Source organism: Thalia democratica, chromosome 6, assembly GCF_965202585.1.
Source record: "Thalia democratica chromosome 6, ktThaDemo2.hap1.1, whole genome shotgun sequence".
Lineage (NCBI taxonomy): Eukaryota > Metazoa > Chordata > Thaliacea > Salpida > Salpidae > Thalia > Thalia democratica.
Window position 1 is genome coordinate 46870317 of NC_139170.1, and position 10569 is coordinate 46880885.

General features: G+C 26.9%; 1 protein-coding gene across 1 annotated transcript; it reads left to right on the forward strand.

Annotated features, from left to right (window-relative positions):
* Positions 1-2053: 2053 nt before the first annotated feature.
* On the forward strand, positions 2054-9489 carry LOC145839167 (protein MFI-like). The gene is made up of 9 exons (XM_082946776.1): positions 2054-2113; positions 2346-2426; positions 2968-3114; positions 3658-3797; positions 4074-4173; positions 4286-4407; positions 4847-4970; positions 7755-7830; positions 9308-9489. Exons 1-9 carry the CDS (start codon positions 2054-2056, stop codon positions 9487-9489), a joined length of 1032 nt encoding a protein of 343 aa, XP_082802902.1.
* Positions 9490-10569: the final 1080 nt, after the last annotated feature.

The following is a 10569-nucleotide window of genomic DNA, read 5'->3' on the forward strand; positions in this document are numbered from 1 at the left end:
TTCAATTGTACTTAGTCACCAACTAAAAAGAACATGAATCAAAAATTGTGTCACTTTTTTCTAGTTTAAGTAGTTAGTTTCTGTTTAAACAGTTGCGTACCTTGTTTAATAATATTGTTACAACTACTTTATAAGTGATCAACTATTCAATACATATTTAAGCAGCAACTTTGATTTTTTAAGAATATTCCAATGAGTTTTAGTAACTTCTTGCAATGTACGGTTTAGTTTATGAATATTAGTTAATATTTATTTTAATCAGTGCATCAAAGCATGATAAATCCTAAAATAATCATAGTGTTTCAACTAAGCAAAAAGTTAGGCATACTTTATATAAAAACTTACATATTTAACTAGAATAAACTAAGGTAAAAGTTGTTATAAAGTTTTAAAATGAATAACAACATAAAATAAGTGGTAGAACTTAAGTATAGGTTCAAATTTGAAGTAATTTACTTAAGCATTGTCCAAACAAAATATAACTGTTTTACTTTCTTTAATAAACTCAGTAGTAGTATCACCGATGCAAACTTTGCAGAAAATTCAAATTAAATTCACACTAGCCAGTTTCATAATCGTTTTTGTTTTAAATGAGACTAAGACAAAACTAATTGTAATTTAATAGATGTCTTCTTAAAAAGCAATGAAAACTGTTATGATGATTTCTTTTTAAACACCTTTTAAGTTTTTCAAAAGATTTTCATTTTGAAAACTGTTATTTTTTTCTTATTTTTTAATAATCACTCTTACTAATGTCCGTCAGTTACTTTACAACCAAGTCTTTTTATAACTAACTTTTATTCTTGTGTCAAATTTGTACTGAGGTAAAAGGACTAAAGTATTTACTTTGAGTTGTGCTTAATATTTAGTAAAACAAAATAGTTTTAAAAAAGTCAAGAATTTAAAAAAAAGGTGAAAGTTTGATAAATTAAGTTAATATATAGTCAAATTATTTTTACTTAGAAAAAACAATTGGCCAAGTTAAATTTTTAAAGTTAACAAGCAAAACTTCTAGTACAAGATAAAAATGTTTCGTTAAAAAGTATAAGTAATATTTTACAACATTTTTTTCAGTCAGGCAGTCAGTTTTTTTTTGTGATTTTTCTTCTGCATCAACAATTAGAATAAATCAAAAGATAGTTTTAAAAAGTCCACAATTTATTGCATTTTGCATAAGTCCAAAACGTTCTAGATAAAAATCCGTCTCCAGTAAACTTATGATAAACTAATAGTAATAAACTTTTATTACAACTAAAGGTGGTATAAAACTTAATCAAAAACTATTATCTGTATTGTGAGCCAGAAAAATTTATAAAACTCAATCTTATTTTTCCTGCATACATTTTTATATGGTATACAAAGCCTAGATGCATTTTAAAAAACAAAAACAAATTGTATGATAAAAAAAACGGAAAAGCATTTGACTAAAATTATATATGTACACAGGTTAAATGCTTAATTATTACGTCACTAAAAATTTGTGCAAAAAAAAATGTTGTACAAAATTTGCCAATATCCAAAATTATAGTTTTAATTGAACTTTAACTTAATGTTGAAACAATACTCCCTAACACAAATTATAAAATAGGTCATCCTTCAAACTAAGTTAGTAATGAATTTTAATAATTAAGTTTATTTACTATCTTTTTACTATAAGAACTAGACTTTATTGATGTAATGATGTTGAATGAATGATGAGTTGATTTTTAAACAAGGAAAAACTTTGTATAATTGTTATAGCCTTTTAATTGCTTACAAGCTAAGTTTTGTCATTGTAAAACTACTATACTAAATACGAGTATAAGTAAACATTGTGATAAATAACTGAAAATGCAAAGAGTTTTTTGAAGTATCCTTTAACTAATTAGAGGTGTATTTTAAAAGCAGATTTGTAGACAGCTGATGAGCTATATTGTAAACAGCAACAAGTTTTTATTACTAACTAACTAAATTAATTACCATCGAAACTTTATTTTGCATATAAAACATCAATAAATTTTCAGAACTTTTTTTGCTCTTTTTTTAGTAAGTTAAAGCAGATTAATGTAATAAAATGAAGTATATTATAAATACAGAACAAACTTTTACGGAAAGCTTTATTTCATTTGACAAAGTAAGTCTATCATTTTACTTAAAAGAATAAAAAATAAATTTACAGACAACTTTTTCAAAATAAATGTTTATAAATTTCATCAAACATTTTAAGATCATCGTTTTGTTAAGAAACAATCTTTAAAATAATGACAACTGTTTATTATTTAGTTTATTTTTGTAGTAAAAACGTATAAATTTAGTTAATTTCTTGTTTTAAAAACAATATAAAAATTGTTTTTACTTTATAAAAGGAAGTACTAATCGATGAAGATAAATTAAAAAAGTACAACAAAGCAGCTCAAATAATCCAGCAAGCTTGGAAAGTTTATGTAGTAAGTTAATTTGATTTTACTGCATTTGTTTTTTCTTATTTGTTACTGTTATTGTCATTAAAACGGCAATAATTTTTACAACTCTAGTAACTTTTTGAAATACAGTTATACTTTTGTTTTAAAGACCAGTTCTTATACAAGCTTAGGTTTAAAATATAAATAAAGCTAGTATTAGTTTTACGCCTTAAAACTTTGCTCTGTATATTTTTTACATTTTTGATATTTTCAGATTTTTTTTGCTAAGTGTTAAGTTAATAGAAAATAGAACAACCGTTTTAAACATTTATTTTATTATAATGAATTTAGCTGTTTTTTCATTTTTATAAAAATAGTAAAACCAAAATCTATCAAACTATTCAGAGTAACTTTTATCTGAAGTTATTTCTTTGTTTGTTTTTCAAACGTTTGAAATAAAAATAAATAAAAAGCAGTTACTATGAGCATTATTTGTTTTTTTTTTCCTGTAGTCATGATTTTAAGCGTTGGACACTAAACTAACAACAGCAAATATACAGTCATTATTTTCGCAACTTCTGTACAGAACAAACGAATATTCTACTACTACAAGCGATTCATCAACCACAAATGCGTTGGAAACCCCCGAGACATACTGAGGCTGGTAAATCCCCGCGAGGCGAATCTGGTCGATTCCGCTTCCGGCATCCACGTCAGGTTCCGGCTCGGAGGGGTTCGTTTGATGTGTTGTAAAATTTTAGAAATTTTAATACACAAATTTTTGTTTTTTTTTTAACCATACTTAGTCAGTGATAGTTCTTAGCAAAATTGTTTTCAAATAACTTTTGCACTAGCCGATTTTCGTTTCCTCTAAAGTCTAAACTGATAATAAGGTTTCAAAAGAGTCTATTTAGTCCATGGGTCGGCAAACTACGGCCCTCCAAAACTATGTATCTGGTCCACGGTCAACTAACTTTAACCGACGAGCTGATTTTCTGACGATATCCTTGATTCTTTTTAATAATAACAAATTTAGACAGTACTCTTTCTTTATTACAATAACACATGTTTCTATGTTTTAACAAGTTAACACACTTCAACGGAGCTATGAAATTTCAAAAATACATGATTTTGTGTAAATATTTTAGTAATTTTTATAGTCAGCGTGTAGTCTACAAACTTACTTCATATGCTAAAACAGTTTTGATAAAGAAAAACTTTAACTTTCGCATGCAAGGTAAACAGTATCGTCAATGTATGGTTGTAATCTTTTCAGGTCAAGTTTCCTCCGTACGTGTACTACAAGATATACACTCACAGACCCATACAAGACATGTGTTCTAACAGCCCCAAAGACTACGCACTGGAAACTGAACAAACTAATAAAATGAGCCAAACTGATCTGGCTACTACTTTGTAAGTTTATATTAAAAACTAATACAAATTTTTGTTATAACTTCTTAGTCGTATACAGATAGGTAAACTTATCTAAATCTAAATATTTTTCTAAATAGTGAACAAACCAATAAAAAAAAATTAAATTTGTACTATCATTTCTTATACCTTGCCTGAATTCGGTAGTATATATGAAAAGATGTTTTGAAGCTGTTTTTACTATTATTGTAGTTTTAAATTTGTTTTTTAATTAATATAAAATAAACTCAACTAATAATAACTTGTTAAAAACTCTAGACCTGATGTTTCGGACAACAAATTTCACTGGTACAGAAGAAGGGAAAATAACAGCTGGAGAATGCTTTCTGATAAACTGTTTCTAGAGTACAGTGCAAAAGTAAGAAAAACATATTAATGCTATTTTGAAAATTTTTGCAATTAACTACATAATATCTCAGTAATTTCAAAAGTTTTCATAAAAAGCATTTTTTATAAAAAAACAAATAAAGGATGAAATAAGAAACATTCCGACGAGACACAAGAAATTTTGCTTTGATAGAGTTCAAAGGCGCAAAGAGGCCCAACAGAAGAAAAAGTTAAGAAAAATTCAGTGGATGACACAATTATATACGTCAGTAGATTAAATTATGCAAACAAGCAGTTGTTTGAAACGTTTTAAACACTTTTAATGTTTTCTTAGAATTAGAAAAAAAAGTAGATGACTCAAAAAATGTAATTAAAAACTACAACTTTTTTTGTCGAAAATTTATTCTCAACTCCTTAACTGTTTACTGTGTTTCGAGCAAAACAAGGTTTAAACTTAAATAAAAGCTAAAAGTAAGTCAAACATTTGATAATTTTAAATTCAAAAGCCTTCTACAAAAATTGGTCAATTTCCTAGGTTGTTTAACTAATTAACTTTGGTTTACATTTTTTTGTTTCATTTTTTTTTATATGTTAGCGAGTACTCAAAAGAAACGGTGCATTAAAAGCGAGGAAATTACTAATCAAATTTTATTTTAACGTTTGCGTTTTTATGATTGTGTTTTCTTTTACAAGCTAACTCACAGAAACGGAGGACTGGAAGCTCGCAAAGGGAGCTCAGACGAACTGAGGAGGATGGTGAAAGTTGCGACGGAGGGGATTTTTACGACGATTAACGAGAAAGGAGGGCACGGAGTCGAAGATTGGGAAGTATGTTTATTGTTATAAAAGCAACTTTTTAGAATTTTGGGTTTTAACTGAAACCGCGACATAATTAAATTTTTGAGTTTTTAAACACTTAGACAAAGACATTGTGTTAAGTAACGTTGTGTTATAATTCAAATTCATAAAAGTACAAAATAGTAAATAAATCTAAGCACGCTAAATTAAAAACATATGACGTAATAATAAATTAGTTTTGTTGTTTTTTGAAGACATGTTTATGTCTGGAGAGAACTTGATCAATATAAATAAAGGTGAACTGTTTTTGAAAATAAACTGTTTGTGTTGTTTGTTCTATCCTTACTTTTGATTTTCCTTATTTGCAACCTTACATTTTTTATTTGTTTAAAAATTGAATTTATTAATTTCACAGTTGTTTATAAGTTATTAGTAGTTTTTATTAGAATTTTGTTTATTTTAAAGATAGTTAAGGTTTAAGTTTTTTGTATTTATATGTTATTATTCAAAGTTATTAAACTATTTTCGTTTTGATATTATTATTGATGTTTGTTATTGTCATTAATACAAATTTTGACATTCTTATTGGTTTTCATATTGATATTCATATTGTTATTTATAATTTTTATTGATTTTTGTTATTTGGTTATGAGCGAGAGACGCATAAGTACACGTAGTAAAGAGAAAGGTACTAGCCAGAGCCTTGCGACTATTAGAAGTGACTCTGAGGCAGTACCTGTTCCGCAGGTGCTACCAGGCCCTCCAAGCGGACAACCGATGTCCAAAGTTAGAAATTTTTATTGTTTTTATGTATTTGAGACTGTTAAGGATTACTAAATATTAAATTGAATCTGTTTTGATGTTTATTATATCTAAAATATGACTACATATTAATTAAAAACAAATTATACAGCAATCTTCCTTTATTGTACCAACATATGTTTCTGTGTGTTAACGAATCAACACAACAGCTGTATAATTTGTTTTTGTTTATGTTCCAGTGAACTTGTTTCACTAGGATCTTTTGTTAGTAAACGATTAAATCTATATTTTGAACAGTTATTTTTAATTATAAAGTATTGTTTTACGCCGTCGAAGGTAGGGAAGTTCATATGTTTAATGCTAACTAAATAAAAGACAAACAGTTATTTATTTTTCCAATAACTCGTACCATGGTTTACCTTTAACTTTTTTTTGTTAAAGATTAAGAATGTTTATTGCTAATCAAATCCATATCAACTTGAATAAGGTTTGTTTTATCTTTCAAACATACTTAAAACTTCGAGTTTTAAACTATAAAACAAAAACGTACTTAAAGTTGGGAAAGTTTAAAGGTATTTTTAATGGAGACTGTTAGAATTCGTAAAGCTTCTACAAAAAGTTGTATTTCCGATGTTTAGTTTTTGTTCACGTAAAAAATCTGTATGAACCTTGCTAAATAATTAACAAAATCATTTAATTACTTTGTTTGATTGCTTATTTAAGTCCCAATTTAAATTAGACTCTATCTCTAAATGGCTGCATAAGTTTAAAGTGATATATCTACTTAATTTAGAAATTAGTCTACTCCGTTTTTTTTTTGTTTTGTCAATTTAAAATTTACCTACCAAAGTAATACCTAAAGGTAAACAAAAACACAAGTACTTATAATTATTTAAATTTTAGTTGATAAACAGCTATCCATTCTATAATAGACTATCAGCAGATTTAAAGGGAATGGGTCTAAATTGCAGGATGACAAAATTGCACGAGGAAACAAAATTGCACCAATTTTGCGTCAATTTTGCACGAGTTACATTTTTGCACGAGAGTAAAAATTAAAACAAAAAAACAGAAAAAAAACTAAAAGATAATTTAATAAAAAAAAAATTATAAGTTACTGACCGAGGGTAAGGGTTAGGAGTAACAGTGATAGTAAAAATAAAAACTATTATAAAAAATTAAAATTAAAAATTAAAAAATTACAATAATAAAAACCGATGGGAGGCTTAGGGGTAACAGTGGTAGTAAAAAAATAAACTAAATTGAAAACAAAAAATTAATAAAATTAGTAAAAAAAATTAAAAAACATAAAAAATTAACCCGAGCAAAAATGTCTCCGTGAAAAATTGTCTGCTCGTGCAAAAGTGTCTTCGTGCAAAAATATCTTCGTGCAGTTTTGTGCACTCGTGCAATTTTGGACGCTCGTGCAAATTTGACAGCTACCCAATTTAAAAACAAAAACAAGATTATCTTTATCGAAAACAAAATAAAACTCTTTTGTTTGTCAAAGTTTTAAGTATTGACTATTGTGTTAATAAACTAAAATAAAATTAGATTTAGTAAAGCCGAACAAAATGTATAAAAAAGTTTTTTAAAATTAAAATATTTTTAAGAACGAAGCATGTTTGTATACCCATTCTTTATAGAATTTGCTACTTTACTTAAAGGTCAGTTTGAGCTGAAAAATTGCTAAGTCAGCAAAAAAATCTCATAATTTATTAATTTCTAACTAACCAATTTTTATTTTAAAATTAACTTTTAATATGCTTTGGTAAGGTGGGTTAGGGAAAAGGTTATAAAAAAAATTAGCTTTTTTCAGCTCAGACTGAGTTCTAAATATTATTTCTATAAATTTTTAAGCCTTTACATAGACAGATTGTTAATTATTAAAACTCAATCATTCTAGTTTATATAAAAGAATTGCCGATGAATTATTTAAGTATTAGAACAAGATATCACTTTGAATACGAGTTCTCAAAGTATTTTTTATACGTTCTTACAACAAATTTATTAAACATGTTCTTTTTAAAAAACTTTAAATAACATTAAAAGGTTGACGAATTGTTGAAATGGACAAACTCACTGAATTTTGAAGAATACCACAATGAATGGCATCATTTAGCTACAAGTAGACCATCAGCTCTACAAGTAACAAAATAAAAAACAACAAAAACAAAAAGCAATAAAAACTATAAAAATTGATTCCTTTTTTATAACATTGTAAAAAAAAATTAGTCTATAAACTCTCATATATTGTTTTATGTTGACTGCTTAATTAAAAAACAAAATGTAACTTTTTTCAAAATATGTTTTAAATATTGTCCGTAAATTTAATATTTTTACTTGAAATACAAAAAGCTTAATTCTTTTTTTTCTTTATAAGATCAGATTCAGTAAGGGTTGGTACAATATATGCATTATCGTATATCATAAAAAAAATTACTAATATTATTCTTATTTTACTATTAACTTTAACAAACTACAAACATTTTGACCGGAAATAAGGAAAACTATAAAAACACACAATTGTTAAAATCAAATTGTTTAGTTGCAACTAGCAAAAATAAACCTTTTAAGTTTTAGAATTTCTTTTTTTACTTTCACTAGTCTGCTTATTTAATGAAAATGAAACTTTAATACTTTATGTTAAGTTTAGATATTAAACCTCATTTAAAAAGTAAAGTAAAAAACTTTAGAATTTAAAATGATATAAGGAAAATTGCAGTAAAAATTTTAATGTTTTAATAAGCACATTTGAAACTTTTTTCATAATGATATTTTTATAATTTTTGGAATTGATTAAACGAATTTTAAAGTCTTTTTTTTTAGTATAAGTATACAGAATTCTGTTAAAAAAGCAGTGCTTTAGGTTTTTTGTTGTTAAAATTAGGGATTAAAACTTTATCTTTTTAAAAACTTATTAGTCGGTTTATAAAATGCAAATTAAACTTATAATATTATTCTAGTAGGCTATAAGTGTTGATTGAACCTAAGCCGCTGTTTAACAAGATAGGGTTATCAGCAGTTAGATACTTAAACTTAGACTATTTAAGTAGTAAGATTGTAAGTAAGCTTAATTTACTTGTATGACAAAATCGAGTCGATAAGGTGAAAGTATATTTACAATGAATAAAATAGCGACAAAATACAACAACTGTACTAAAAACACAACAAAAAATAAACTACTTTGACAAAAGTCAAGATGAAAAACAGTCGCTATCGTTACGCTAGTAACGTTCGGAAATACATCACTCTTTATAAAGAAACTGGCTGTTAGTGCCAATGCCAAGCTACAAGCAACTAAAGCGTCCTTCGAGCGTAGCTCGTGCTCTTAAGGTAAAAATTTGAGAGAAAAGAATGAAAGAAAGCCACTTTCGAATGCTAAACACTGTCAAGTGTCACAGTATAAAGCATTTTTATGTTTTCTTAGTTTTTGTTGGTTTTAGGGACTATATAAACTAAAAGCATAAATATACTCGTAAAAAGGATTATCTGATCAGTAGTTTATGCTGTGATTCGTTGCAGATAAATAATATATGTATAAACTTAATTTATTCAATTCTATAGTAATACCTAACAAATAACTAACCTGTATGTAAACCTAGGTCTCATCCCCCTGAACAAAACTGAAGAAAACAAATATTTATATTCTATCGATGGAAGTTTGTACAACTGCTCTGCACAGTTCACCGATGAAGCGTTGAACAGGAACATCTTAGACGTGTATGCGGACCAACGCAAGTACTGGGAAAACTACAGAAAACAGCTGGAAGAAAACGCAGCTTAAAACGAAGCGTCCCATCAAGAGGTCGGCAAGCAATGTGCAGGGCTGCCACAAGGTCAGGAAATCAGGAAAAGTCAGGAGAAACTAAAAAAAAGACAAAAATCAGGAAATGCCAGGAAATTTTTCTAAGCTTGATCTGTGGCAACCCTGAATGTGACGAATCTTCACAGCAAGAAAATACGTCATATTACAAGGAAATAGCCTCTAAGTAAGTTTATGAAAATGACTGAAAATGACTTAAAATGTTGCCGAGCAAGCAAGTTCTGCCTTATCCGAAAATGCCTCTCAGGAAGATACGTAAAATGCTAAGCATTTTTGTTTGTTGAAAAATAAAAACTATTTTGCTTTATTGCTACCAACATTATTTTTTATTGGTTTTTCTTTTTGCAATGTAGCCAGGGGAGTTTAGACTTCTTAGGGTTTAGGTCGTATTTAAATAAAGCATAGAAATACCCAAATACATTTGTGGTTTATTACTAACAAAATACAAGTTATAATTTAGTACTTTTTAAGTAAAATATGATAGTTCATATTACTATTATTATTATTATTATTATTATTTTATTGTGCAAAGATGGAATTGGACATTAAAACCTGAGCTGCTTAAACAATACACACGAAAAAAGAAACAAACAAATTACATTCAATTAAAATTAAAAATCTACACATAACATAGTCATGTATGATCAAATATAACTTAGTACGCACAAAAAACAAAGCAAAATAAATTTCCATATATAAACTTATGTATTTACTATAAAAGATTACAAATTTACAAAAATTATATATAACAATTTATATTCTGTAGGGGAAGGAGTAGGGAAGAAAAACTATTTTTAGTGATACTAATACTTTAAAATAATTAAATAAAAATTACTTCAAACCATCATTATAATGAATTCTTTAATCGATAATGACTGTATTTTACTGGTGTTGATGTTGTTTAAATTTTTTTTTTTTAGTTTTAATCGAAAATGTTCCACCTTCCCACACGAAACCACATCCTGCGGTAACTTATTCCACATGTTTATTGTTCTGTGGAAAAAAGAAAGGTGTTGATTTTTCAATTTTGTGAGTTAAGTA